The sequence below is a fragment of the Belonocnema kinseyi genome, chromosome 6, assembly GCF_010883055.1.
Source record: "Belonocnema kinseyi isolate 2016_QV_RU_SX_M_011 chromosome 6, B_treatae_v1, whole genome shotgun sequence".
Classification (NCBI taxonomy): domain Eukaryota; kingdom Metazoa; phylum Arthropoda; class Insecta; order Hymenoptera; family Cynipidae; genus Belonocnema; species Belonocnema kinseyi.
This window is the reverse complement of record NC_046662.1, coordinates 74,969,932-74,984,838: the sequence shown is the minus strand read 5'-3', so window position 1 is coordinate 74,984,838 and position 14,907 is coordinate 74,969,932. Positions and strand designations below refer to the sequence as shown.

Genomic DNA, 14,907 nt, shown 5'->3' with positions numbered 1-14,907 from the left:
GTCTACATTTATTTAAATGAATATTATAAGTAAATATTATACGTAGTTGTAAGTCACATTTTCTTATAAACATACATTCTTACAAAATAATGTATATAAATTCACTATCTTCAATCAAAGTTTGAAACTTGAAAAATTAAAAATTTTTAAACACATAGTAGGAATAAAAATTGACACAATTTAACATCAGGCAATGTAAAATTAAATTTAAAAAAAAATAACGAGAATACTTTAAATAATATTAAGATGTAAATAATATAAAAAGAGAGGACAAACCTAACGAGATCAAAAATAACTTTCCAATAGAATCGTAAAATCTTGTTTCTTTAGGTACATGTGTTCCTGTTCACAGATATCAGCGATCCAGATCTCATCTCGAAATTCTTGATAAGACTGAACTTTGGTTTATATCAGATTGTATAAATCAATAGTTATTTTTACATAAATCGTGGGTTTTCAAAAGGTAGGTTCTGGTTAGCATTCTAGGGCTATATATTTTGGGCGCACCCGAATTTAGCTAACGGTCAACCACCCCCTGCTTTCTAGATGCGAAGGTAATTTTCAGTGGCCCTGAATTGAGCCAAAAACGGCCCAACCGTCAAAAGTTTGAAACCGTGAATTGAATAGGCGCACAGATATCTTTTTGAATATAGTAAAAGAGAGATTTTTAATTTTATATATTTCAACAAAAAATCATTACTTTTCTATCATACAGGATGCGTTTTTAATCCAAAAGTTTGAAAGCATTCCAAAATATTTTCAACCAAATTGTGAATTAAAAAAAAAGTTCAATTTTCAACCCAATGGTCGAATTTTTAATCAAAAAAGATTAAATATAAACAAAAATGTTGAATTTTTATCAATTTTTAACGCAAAAGCGAAATTGTAGGTATTTCAACCATAAGTGATTTTAATTTTTCATCTAAAACTGCTGAATTTCACATACAAAAAAAGACGAATTTTCTACAAAATAGTTTAACCTTGAACCAACGAAGTTTAGTTTTCAATGAAGCAGTTGCTTTTTATTCAAAAATACGAAATTTCTAACAGAAAACATGAATTTTTAAACCAAAAAGACAAATTTTCAAACCAAAAAATGGTTAGATTTTCAAATACAAGGTAAAATACTAAGAAGAATTATATCCGGGGTGAGCGAAAAATTTAATTTTCAAAATTAATAATTTTGCCTTTAACAATTATTGATTTACCCTGGCTAAAATTTAAGAAATTTAAATTATATTAAACCCAAATTCAAAATCCTATTTAACGTCGAATAATCAACAATGAATAATAATTATTATCATTTTATCATTTCATTGAATATTTCTTCAAAAATAAAAACTATTTTTAAAATGTTCTTATATAGAAAAAATTAGATTTTACGAATATATTAGAAAAATTGGGCAAAAATGGACCGAATCCCATGCATTTGGTCCATTGTTTTCCCCTCAGTACTCAACGAAGTGCAGTTAGTTCGTGGTTCAAGAGAAAATACCTCATTGCCATTCAAAAAACAGATCCCCTTTAAAAAAATTAGGTTTTTAAATCTCTGGGCGAAAATAAAAAAAGAGGAAAGAAAAAGGAGAAGACAGCTAACTAAATCCCCTTCCTTCTTTTTTTAATTTTTATTATTATTATCAAATCATTGTAAAAGAACATTCATAAATAATATTCACACGTTTCGGTACTCATACAGCACGCTTATCACCCTTAACTCTTTTTTATTTTTGTAAACAAATTTTTTTTTAAATATATATTTTTTTTAGTTGCAAAAGAAGCATTTTATGATGGTTGTACAAATTTAGTCGGTGGATTCTTGTTTTTATTTTCAGGAATTATATCAATTTACCCTGACCATTGTGATTCAAAGACCAAAATCTTTTGTAAACGGTATAAAACAGATCCAGGGTTTCATTGATGCCTGATCAAGGTTTTTGACCTTTTAGGTGAATTGTTTATCCCGATATCATGACATAATTCTACAATTAAATACATGTGAAGTAACTTAGAGAATTACGTCGAGATTTTAAATTCTGTCTGCATTATTCTGTGGAATTTATGGTTTTAGGATTTTGTAGTTTCAAATATCTTTGTATTATAATGTGATAAAAATACGCTATTTTTTTTATAAAATTAAGTTGAAAATATTAATAGTTCATCATATATTAAAGTGGTATAAAATGTATTTTCTTATAACTGCATGAGAATTATGATGAATTAACAGTGCGTGAAATTTAAGTTATATTTCTAATTTTAAAATGCTTCAGTTTTCATGAATTTTCTAACAGTGTACATGAGGATCTCCCAGATTTAGGCAGATTTGGCTCAATTAGGGGGAAAAATAAAGCCAATGCTCAAGGCAAACACTGACCGTTGGTTTAATTCGAGTGTACCGTACATTTTAGGAAGATAAGGAACATTTTTTAACTGAATATCAATATAATTGTATTAGATTATTAAAATGATGTGAAATAAAATAAAATTCCAAAATATTTTCCAATTCCCTTTAATTAGTTTATACTGCAGTAAAAACTAAAAATGAAAGATTATTTACTGTGGTTAGCGATTGATGTTATCTATCTACATAAATCTAGGACGAGGTCAAGGAAATATTTTAATTACCTTGAATGCTTTTAAATAATTCTCATAAAACTCGACTTCTGAAGGGTCGTTTCTTATGAAAAGGGCATCTGAGACCCTTAGGTTTCAGGCGTTTAGGGAGGTTTAAAACTCCGATTTTCCCAACTCGATAAGCGATAGGTCGCAATGAATTTGATTCAAGTCTGCAAAGCTTGAAATACATCATATAAGCTTAGGCTTATGAGGGATTACAATTTTTCAAAAGGTCTTTGAGAGAGCTTATTTGTATTTTTTTAATTAATTTTTTTAAATTAATTATTTTTATTTCTTTTCTTTAAAAATTCCTAGTACAAGACATGTTTGAAAGAAAAACAAAATATATTAAATTCTGTTTATTTGGATATGTTTCATATTTAGTATTTTAAATTCATTTTTTTTTTAAATAATAAGATATAAGATATCATTTTCGAAATATTGTTCCCTGAAAAAGTGTCCTAGAATAAAATTCTACATAGATTTTTCGCCCTCTTTTTTTCCCTTTGTTATACAACTGTCTCTAATGAGCCGATTAAACTGTTGTTTGCAAACATACTCCTCTCATTTTAACTCTTTTCGGGCAATTATGTTACAAAACCTGACTGTCTTGAGTATGTTTTTTGAAACTGAATTTTGTAAAAATACATCCTTTTAAGCAGGGATTAGAACGAAATTAAGGGGCATTTTCAGATATTTCCAATTATTTCTTAAAATACCACATATTTTACATGAAAATAATGCTAAGTATGGAAAGTCACTAAAAAATAATGCAGCTACGGAGGCACATTTTGTCAACATTTGTGTTTCGTCAAAGTTGTATGCGGAAAGAAACAAAAAGGAACAACGAAAGTTTCGTTACATTACTTTTCGTTCTTTTTTATATAAATTACGATTAACACATAATTTTGACATTGTGCCTTCGTAGGCTCATTATTTTTTTAAATAATTTTTCAGACTAAGCTTAGTTTTTAGCCAAATTCTTTTAAATTTATCGAAATAATTGGCAAATATCCAAAAATGCCCCTTAATTTCATTCGAATCCCTGCTTTTAAGCCTTGTGCAATTTTGTTATACAGTTTGACTTTTTAGGTTTATGTTTGTAGAAAATTTCCTTCAAAAAAACGATTTTGCATTTAACTATCTTGACAATACTGTATTTGTAAACTTAAAAACCTAGAATTCAAGTTGGGCAATCTGTAGCTCCGGAATGAGTTGCTAAAAGTTTGGTCTTTTGGGTGAAAGTAGTTACAAGGTTGTCGATTTTGTGACAGTCCGTGCAGATAAATATAGCGTATGAGTCAAATAAGTAAAGATCATTCTTCTCTTTATGAACTCCCTGAGTTTGAAAGCTAGATTTTAAATACATCAAAAAATTGAATTTTCAGGGTACCCGTTGGACCGGGAATTTTATAAACGTTTAGAAAAAAAGCTGTTGAAGTTTGATTTTAACATTTTTAAAAGTACTTAGTTGAATTGTTATATGTTTCAATTATGACATCATTCAGTTTTTAATGCGTAATTCGAAAATACTTAATTTAAAAAATATCTTTTTAAAGTCTGAAAAAGTTAAAAATTAAAAGCGTTGGAAATCGACAATTTTCCTTTAAAAAAACCTTTTTAGTTGTTCTAATGTATGTTAACAAGTGAATAATAATTTTGAAATAACTTCAAAATAATATATTCAAATTTATTAAATTTCAGACATTGTTTCAGACTAAAATTTCATATTTTATAATTAAGAAAAGATCAATTGCTTAATTATTAGAAACATTTTACTGTTTATTTAAAATCAAAACGAAAATATGTGTAATTGCTTTAAATATTTTTAATTTTGTAGGATTTTCAAAAACGTAGGAAAGATTTTAGGAATACTTCAAATATTTAAAAAAATTTAAGAGTTCTGAAAAAAATGTTCAAAGTAATTTAAAATTGGAAAAAAATTTAGAACAACATGTAGATTTTTCAAGATTTCGATATAAAATGTTGAAGCTTTTTAAGGATTTTTGCTTAAGATGTTTGCAGCTCAGGTTTTATTACTTCAAATGGAAACATTTTCACCTTTAGAGCTCGAATTTTTTTATTTCATTGACCGTGAAAAATGTTTGAGAATCGGGAAATTACCGTGATTTTTTTTCTTTGATTAAAACGGCCATCCTAATTTTCACGAAAAGAGATTTTCGAAGTTCCAAATAAAAAAATGCCTCTGCGACTCGTTTTTTAATCTGCATGGTTAGTTTTGAGCTTACGGTAGCGGCTTATGCTCTCTTTTCGCAGAAAATACAAACTTGAGTAATAAATTGACTTTAACACCTTTCTTTTTTTATATATTTTGAAATGCCGCACAGCGCCTTTGGCCGTTTCAGTGATTTTCACTAATAATTTTCTTGAATCGTCTGAACTTTTATTCTAACGATATCCATAAGTTTTGTGTTCAAGGTCTAAAGATGCAAGTATATTTATAATTAATGGTTTTTTGTTTTTCTTTCTTCTATTTTTAGCTCCAAACGGGATTCGAATTTCTCACAGGGACGACAGATATCCTGCCAAAATGTCTATGGCGTGCAGTCCACCATACAAGAGGGTTCGAGCCCTCAGACTTTTTGACTCTCCAGCAACGCCTAAAACTCTTATAGAGAAAAGTGGAATGCACACACCATTACTAAACAAGGGCGCCAGACTTTTTCATCTAGAAAAGCCCAGATCTGTAGCTTCAGGTTACCACAAATCTGAGAAACCAGCAGCGAATGTAAACCCATTTACACCAAGTGGGATGTTATTAACAGCTAGAAAGAGGACTAGGTCGAAACGAAGCCTTAATGGGTAGGTATATTTAATTAAAAATAAAAGGCCTTCTTTACAAGCTTTTATTTTACAGGCTATATGAATATGTCGGGGTCAAATCTTGTATTAATAAAAATAATAACTAATTACAATGATATGAACTAAAGTAAAATCGTAGGGCGTAAATATTAAAATGTAATGTTCAATATTTACGCCCCAAGCTTTTATGTCGGGTTACATTATTATAATAATTTTATTATTATTATTATTATTATTATTATTATTATTAGTACTGTAAGTCCCCCTTTTTATAGGCAATTGTTTCATTTATTTCTTGTATATTTTAATGAAAGCTTATTAAAAGAAAATTCATGATATATTTTATTATTATACAAATCTAGAAATAATAACAAATCTGAGTAAAAATTTAGGGTGGCTGCTGGACCGGGAAACGGGAATTTTTTGAGGTCGAGAAAAATCAGGAAATGACAGTGAATTAATTTTTTTAATCCGGGAATTTTGCAATTTTTTCTAAAATAAATTAATTAAATCATATTAAATATCACATTTTTTATGACATATTGACATGATCTTGTGTCTTTTTTTGAGAAATTATTTACATATTTGAAATAAGTTCAGTTTGCAATCTGTCATTTAAAAATCTTTTACTTTAAAAAATGACCATTTTAGATCTTCATTTTTAAGCGTACATTTCTAATTTAAGGAATTTTAAAATACAGTCATAAAAACTCGAACAATTAAAAATAAAAATAAAATAATTTAGAAAATTGGTCTGTACAAATATTGTTTCAGTCTAAAGCTTCCATTTTTAACCTATTCTATTTGAAATTTTATAATTGAGAAAAATATTAAATATTAAGCAATATTTGACTCTTCATTTAAAACGAATCGTTATAAATTAAGTATTTACAAATAAATATTTGAAACTAAATTGTGGAAATAGAAAGCCTTTTGAATCGTGAAATTTTAAAAAAGGTCAATTTAAACTTTGAAAGTTTCAAATTTAATTGTTCTATTTGGTTCGATTTAAAAAAAAAATCCATTTTTAAGCGACATTGTTGAATGTTAATGTATGAATTACAATACAAAAAACTAATTTAGAAACAACTCGAGTAAGTGGAAAAAATATTTAACATTTTTAAAAAGATTTCAAAGATAATCTAAAACTTGAAATAATTTCAAATAATTTCAAACAAAATTTAGACTTTTTTAGATTTTAAACAAAAAGTTTGGAAGCTTTTTGAAAGTTGTGAAAGGTTTCAGAAGAATGATAAAAGTTTCTTAGGATTCTTGCAAAAATTAAAAAGGATTCTTTGTTTTGAAAAATGATGTTAGGAGAATATTTAAAAATAATTTTTAATGATTAAATTCAAATCGTTTAATAAAATCTTGAGAAGTTTTGAAAAAATTTCAAAAATAATTTAAACTTTGAAAAGATTTCCAAAATTTAGATTTTTGAACATTTTAAAATCAAATCTTGAAACTACTTAAGGATTTTGAAAGGTTTTAAGCTAATAAAATATTTTTCTTGACATTTATGTTTTTTTTTCACTGAACCTGTATCAAACTTCACAATTTATAAAAGTTTCAAATTTTGAATTTTAACTACACTTAATTGAAAACTGCTAAATTGGAAAGTGGCCATAGCTTTCATTTTATTCGTTTAAAGTAGACAGTTTGAATACAAATCTGGTTAATTAAACCTTTTTTAAACTTCAACTTTAAAAGTTTAAAATGCAAAAATTGCACTTTAAGTGCTTTACTTTGCAGTTCAGTTCTTGTTACTTCTAATGAACAAATGCTTTAGGAGTTAGAATTTTTTAATTTCTTTGACCGTGAAAAATGTTTCCGACTCAGGAAATGACCAGGAATTTTGTTCTATGATTAAAGCGATCATCCTGAAATGAAAATTGGAATTGTTGTTCTTTTTGCATTCCTCGTGATTTCTCTAATCCTAAAAATCTTTTCATTCCAGATCACCAAACATTTCAGACATTTCGGTGCCGAAGTTCCAGCTTGATTCCGAAGATTCCGAGAGCGAAGTGGAGCAACCATTAAAACGAGCAGCTTTACAAGTCCCCAACATTCCCCGTTACCAACAAGAGTTTCTCGAAGTAGGATTATTAGGTTCGGGTGAGTTTGGTTCCGTTTACAAATGTGTAAATCGATTGGACGGTTGTACATATGCCATAAAAAAGAGTCTGAAGCCAGTAGCTATGGCTGGGAGTGTCAACGAGAAAAATGCGTTGAATGAGGTCCATGCTCATGCGGTTCTTGGTAAACACCAGCACGTGGTGCGTTATTATTCCGCCTGGGCAGAGGACAATCACATGATAATCCAAAACGAGTATTGCAACGGTGGGAGCTTAGCGGACGCGATAACGAATCTCGAGAAGGAGAAAAAATTCTTCTCCGAGGCTGAGTTACGACAGTTGTTGCTGCAAGTGGCAGAAGGACTGAGGTACATCCACGGAATGCAACTCGTCCATATGGACATCAAACCGGGGAATATATTTATCTCGCGAGAGAAGAGAATGTCGGCTTTGAACTATGACTCGGCGGATGATGGATTCGATGAGGAAGATACTATTGAAGAGGAGGAGGAGATAACTTATAAGATCGGTGATTTGGGACTTGTAACCTCGATAAATAATCCCCAGGTCGAAGAAGGGGATTGTAGGTACCTGACAACGGAAATTCTTCACGAGGACTTTACACATCTCCCGAAGGCAGATATCTTTGCCTTGGGTTTGACGGTTTACGAGGCTGGGGGAGGTGGACCCTTGCCGAAGAATGGACCAGAATGGCACAAAATCAGGAACGGAGAGCTGGCGGAACTGACGCACTATAGCAGAGAGCTGAATGACTTGCTGAAGGTAATTATTATATGAGGCTTTTAGTCACTTTTTCAAAATTTCACGCTTAGAATTTGTCTTTATTGTCAGAAAATTAATCTTCTTCACAGAAAAATCATGTATTTGGTTGAACTTTCAATTATTCAGATCAAACTTAACTTTTTTGTTAAAAATTCCTATTCTCGGGTTAAAAATTAAACTTTTTGGAGAAAATTGGTCGCTTCTGGAACATACTTTGTTTTTTGCTTTAAAAAAATTTTGTTAGTTGAAGATTGAACTATTAAGTAGAAAATTGGTCTTTTTTTATTGGATTTTCAACTGTTACATTTTTTTGGGAATTCGTCTTTTGTGTTTGAAAATTCAACTTTTTTGTTGAAATTTCGCTTTGGAAAAACTGAAAATTTGAAAAATCTTTTTGAGTTTTCTCAAGATTCATGGAAGGATGTATATTCTTAATTTAAGGAGCCAAATAATTCCGAATGCAAAGTAAAAATGTCGAATAACCATTTTTCTACAAAAAAACAAAACATTTTTAACTAAAATTATGAATCTTCAACCATGTGAATTGTCAACAAAATAGTTTAACTTGTAACCAAGTAATTTAACTTACAACAAAAATATAATAGTTGATAATTAAAGTAAAAAAAATGAATCAATTTTAATAAAAAAAGGTTGGAAGTCATCCAAAAACACGAATAGTCAATTTAATAGTTCACTTCTCAACCAAAAAAGATTTGTGTTTAAAATGAAACTTTTGCCACTTTAATGAAAAAAAAAGCAGACGAATTTTCAACGAAATTTCTGGGTCTGGAACCAAAGAAAATTTTCCAGCCCAGATTGATAAAAAACTTTTAGGCAAGTTATAATTTGAATGAAAAAAATAGTTTTTAATATAACCTGAAATTTCGAATGACTACTTTCAAATTTTCTTTGTTTCCCTAGAAAATTAAGAAAGACAGTTTGATGATTTGAAAAAATGTAAGAATATTTTATAAATGGTCGAAAATCTTTCAAAGTTTCAAAATATTTGTAATCTTTCCAAATTAAAGAAATTCCTAAATATCTTTTAAACTGACTCGAGTTATTCTTAAATTTTGTTTAGAATTTTCCGGATTAATGTCGGACATTTTTGAAAATCTTTTGTCCAAAACAATTTTTTCTTATCTTTAAACCTTTCAAAATCATTAAAAAGCTTAAAATTTGATTTCATATTCTAAAAAAACTACATTTTTATTGTTTTTTTTTTAAATCTGCAAAATTAAAAAAAAATGGTCAAATATTCCAGATTATTTAAAACTCTTTGAAATCGTCTAGAATGTTTTGAAATCTTTTTAAATATTCTCTTTAAAAAACTGTATACAAAAATCATTAAATATTCTCGAAGAAATTTTAATAACTTTTTTTTATTCTACTGGAACCTGTCAATATTTTTAGAAAGCTTCTAAATTTTGGTTGTAAATCTTGAAAAATGTTATTGACTTGTTTGCAATAGAAAGCCATGAATCGTTAAAATTGTATAGTACTAAATTTAGACTTAGATAGAACGGTATAATTTTGATTTGTTCCATTTAAACAATTTTTAATTTGTAAAAAAAGTGTTGATTTTTTATGTAAAAAAGAACAATTAAACAATTTATAATTTGAAACGACTTAAAATTAAAATAATTGAACTTCCAATTTAAAAAAATCTTCAGTTAAAAAAATGTGATCGTTAAATTTTGATAGTTTCTAACTTAAAACTGCTTAAAATTATGTAATTTTGAACGTTGACAAATTTTTTAATTTATTCTCCAGTTTAAAGCCTTAAAAATGACAGATTGGACATATATTTTTGAACCAGACACTTTTGAACTGTTCATTAATTTATGTAAGTTTAAAATTTTCAGCTTGAAGGTATTTAATTTAAAATGGTTAAATGACAAAATGTTGAATGCATATTAGTGTAGATTATTGAGATTTTCAATTAAACAATTCTGAATGAAGAATTGGTTGAGTCTTAATTTTAGTTTAAAAGTTTAAAATCCAATAGAGGTTCACTTTCAGATTTGATTGATTCACGCGAAACAATTTTCAGCTTTAAGAATTCGAATTTTCTAAATTCTGTGCCATCCTGATTAAATTTTAAAAACTGCCTGGTATTTGAATTATTATTTCATTTTTTATTCTAATAATAAACAAGATTTTCTAGAACCCCCCGCCTTTTTTATTCTTTCTAACATCCTTTAAAAGTTTCTACTGATAGAAAAAAGGCATCTTTATTAACATCGTGTGAGCTAAACCATTTTTGAGGCCGGAAGAATTTTTTTTTTCTGAAAAAAGCAATTTTTAAATGTTTCTCGTATACTGAAAAATATCACAAACGAGCTTTTTTATATGTGCAAACTTTTGTCTGAAATTTTTTTCGTATCTGTCATTGTTTCCAAGAAACAGTAGAAAATTCGATTTTAAGAAGGAGGAATTTTCCTGGCCACAAAAAAATGAAAATAATCGTAATAATATCTCAATTAGGCCAAAAGTTATAGAGGTTTCAAGTGTGCCACTTTTAAATCGATGGTTCGATTTTCAATTAATTTATACAGTTTTCGATTCGTTTTTATATCAAAATAATTCCCCTAAAATATTTTTGCAACAAATTTTTTTTAAAGTCATTAACAATCAAAGTTCTTGATCATTTTTTTCTAAAATGAATTACTCGCGAACTGTCCATCGAAATTCAATAATCGTTTGTTTTAAACAATTGAAACTTAATCAAACTTCTCCGCATGTGAAAGAATTCTTCCACGTGCCAATAGATTCTACACCTCTTCCGAAAATTTTGGTTAAAAAAAAAAGTTTATTTTGAAGTAGTTCAAAAGTTATTGATTTTTCTGTGACCGCTCTCCGACCTCCAGCGCTGGTGGAGCACGTTCGGGTGCGATAGTTTAATCTTCAACTCAGTATAGTGAAATTTTCAACCAAGAAGATTAATTTTCTAACAAAAAAGTATTTTATTTTTGTTAACAAATCGGTTTCAACATTCAACCTAGTAGTTGAATTTTAAATCAACAAAGATGAATTTTCAATAAAAACAATTTATTAGTTGGTATTTAATTAAAAAATCTCCATTATTTTAAATACCAACTACTAAATTTTTTGATTGAAAATTCATGTTTTTTAGTTTAAAATTCAACTACTAGATTGAATGTTTGAACCGATTTGTTAAAAAAATATTTTTTTGGTAGAAAAATTAATCTTCTTGGTTAAAAATCTCATTAGTTCAGTTAAAAATTCATTTTTTTGTTGGAAAAATATTTTTTTTTTTATTAAAAACTAATCTTCTCAATGATAATTTCATTACTGATTTTTTTTTGGAAATTCACATGTTTTGATTGAAAATTCAACTGCTTGATTGAATACTTAACCACTCTTTAAAAAAACAATATTTTTCGTTGAAAATTTGTCTATGCTTAATTGAAAATCAAACCATCTTATTCTTTTTTAGTAGAAAATTAATTTTCTTGGTTGAAAATTAATATTTTGTATAAAAAAATAACTATAGCTGGTAGAAAGTTTAACCGCTTGATTAAAAATGCATTTTTTGTATGAACATTTATCATTTTAGTTTAAAATTCGTTTCATATTGTACTTAATATGATACCCACAATAATTTATTATTTAATTGTTCCCCTATTTCTTGTCTTAAAGTTGATCTACTTGATTGAAAAAAATTTTTTTTTAATGATGATTCATTCTTTTAATTAAAAATTCATCTACTTTGTTGAAAAGTGAACTACTTTGATACTATTATTATTTTATTAAATTAGTATTTTTAACTGAAAGCTTAACAATTCAACTTTTGGTTAAACAAACGATCCATTTTTGACAAAACATGATCAAGAACTTTGATTGTTAATAACTTGAAAAAAAATTTGCAAGAATATTTTATGGGAGTTATTTTGTTACAAAAACGAATCGAAAACTGTATAAATTGATTGAAAATAGAATTATCGACTTAAAAGTGGCACACTTGAGATATTTTGACCCAGGATTCAAATACGCATATGTTTTTAGAAAATTTTGTGTCTCCAAATCGGGAAAATACTTATCGCCTAATTTCCTCTAAACAAAAAATATCATATTTCGTCCCCGAAAGATTCTGTGGTTTTCAATGTAGGGCCCTGTCTGATTTAAATGGATTCGGTCGCCTGAATATTGGTCTGAAAACCGGGAATTGACGGGATATCTAAATTAAAAAAAAACTTTATTAATTGCAGCTTATGGTTGACCCGGATCCTGAAAGAAGGCCATCAGCGGCGTGTCTAATCCAGCATAGGGTATTGTGCCCCTTCGCCAATAAAACCAAAGAACAACTGTTCCGAGAGCTGAACGCTGAGAGATTGAAGAGGGAAATTATATTTAAGCAACTCGAAGAGGCGAAAAAGTGTTTGAAGTCGATTGCTCCGAATATGGTCGCCCTGAATGGCTCGACGAATGGTTTGCTGAACAGCAATTCTGGAGGTTACAAGTTACGGCCAACGCCGACGAGAACGTCCCTGCGAGCGGTGGGTAAACAAACAAATCGGAGTCAGAGCGCTACGAATTTCTAAGTGTCATATTTTGAAATCACTCGAGAAAAGAAGTAAGTTAAGCGGAAACTGTTATCAGCGGAGCAGCGGTGTCCATTGATGCCTTTTTATTGTGATATCGTTAATTCTAGTTCATAAACAAAACAAAAAAAGATAAAAAATTAAAAGCATCTTGCAGAGTGAAATTGCTCGTCTTCTTGGTTAAATTTCCATTACTATTTAGGTCTCAAAATGCTTTTGCTTTATTTATTTCTCATCTTAGCTGGTAGTTTTTGATTTTAATTCACATTTAGTTTTCCTATTTAGATTATATAAAAGGCTACCTTTATTTTTAATAAGAGAATGGATTATGGACGATATCTAGTCGCTCAAATTTCCCGTATTTATTGTATAAATACTCATTTTTGCCCTTTTTTTTCATCTTCATTTTTTCGTAGTTATTTCGAATAAACACCGTGTTCGAAAACGTAATTATTGTTTAAAATATATTCACCTCCAGTTAAAAATGCTTTTTAAATTTCATTCAGCGACAAGTCTTCCAATGAAATTGATAATGGCTTGATAGTTTCGAGTGATTTTTTTTTAATTAGAGGTGAATGAATCGCAGATTCGATATTAGAATAATAATTTCAAAATTTGAAGAAATAATTCTCTTAAGCTCAGTTTTATTAGTTTTCTTATTATTAGTCTTGACTTGACATAACTTAGTATTACATTTGATAATTTAAGATTGTTATTATTGATACCATCTACCAAAAATAATATGGACAATAGTGATCTTATCTGAAAGTAGAAATTAAATAATTTTTTGCTTCGAATATAAATTACTTCGAATGACAATAAAACTGATGCAAAGGACAATAGCGCCTCAGCTTTCATGACTTGTCTAAAATTATTTTAAAACAAATCTGCAAGTAGCGAAATTTTGTGAAAGAGTCTTGGCAATTTGACTCTGCATAAACTTCTATTAAACTCAACATTCACAGACGAAATAAAGGGTGAAGAACATACAAAAATTAAATTATTTTTATATGAGTTTTAAATGCATCTGGTCTCAGCATGCTTTGAAATTTGACTTAGACATTCTCTTATTAATTCTATATTATTATGTATAAGTTGTAATAAATACCGATGTATTATAATTCTCAAACTTAATCTTTTTTTTTAAGTTTAAGACAGCATTGCTAGTTCTTAAGATATTCACGTTATACTCCTGATGAAAGTCAGTCTCGCTTTACTCCGATTATCAACATGTAAATTCAAAAGTGTCTTCGAAAAAAAGCTGATGAGCCGTAAATCGAGGTCTTGTTGTTTTTCGTGGTTTACACTCATGAATTCCAAGCACGATTTTATTTTCAAACAAGATATGGATATTATTTTTTGTAAAAGTTAACGTCGTACTAGGTTTTTTTTTCTTCACTTTGCGACAGTAGATATTCAAGGCAGTGCGTTATAAAGATTTTTAAAAGTGTAAGAACGAATTTGTACGACGAAAGTATTGTTCCTTTTTTCCTCGTTTCTTCGAATATATTTTCTTTTCGATGAACAGTAAAACGCATGACTGTAAAAATGTAATTGCATGAAATTGTACTTTTGAAATTGATTTGTCAAAACTTTACAACTAAATACAAATCTGTCGCATCAGAATATTTTATAAATGTTGTGTATTTAATTTTTCAAGAAACAAGCATGTATAGAAAGAGCAGACTTGTAAAAAAAGCACGCACACTACGTTTAGGTGAAAAAAAAAACAAGAAAGTTTCTGAAACATTCTTGCTAGTTAGGGTAGATCCTGAACTATGGCAGATAAAACACTATATTTTGATACAACGTGTGATCATTGTTGTTTATCATTATGATGAATATTATTATAACACGCGAAAATAAATTAATTTTGAATTTTACTTGAACTTTTCCAAATATCCTTTTACTCTTTCCTGTTGCTTTTATATATAGTTTTCTTAAAGTCTACTTTTTTCTTATTGAAAATTGATGTTACTTATTTTAAGTTAAACTTGAAACGAATTCAAATGTTTATTTATAATATTTATTAGACTACGTTACAATCG

General features: G+C 28.4%; 1 protein-coding gene across 1 annotated transcript in view; it reads left to right on the top strand.

Annotated features, from left to right (window-relative positions):
- The window catches only part of LOC117174278 (wee1-like protein kinase 2), a 16,105-nt gene extending 1,363 nt beyond the window's left edge, over positions 1 to 14,742 (top strand). Inside the window, exons 2-4 of the mRNA XM_033363201.1 lie at positions 5,115 to 5,436; positions 7,394 to 8,294; positions 12,527 to 14,742. Coding sequence (XP_033219092.1) covers positions 5,115 to 5,436; positions 7,394 to 8,294; positions 12,527 to 12,859 — 1,556 coding nt within the window. The 3' untranslated portion in view covers positions 12,860 to 14,742. The remainder of the gene's footprint in view (positions 1 to 5,114; positions 5,437 to 7,393; positions 8,295 to 12,526) is intronic.
- The last annotated feature ends 165 nt before the right edge of the window (positions 14,743 to 14,907 follow it).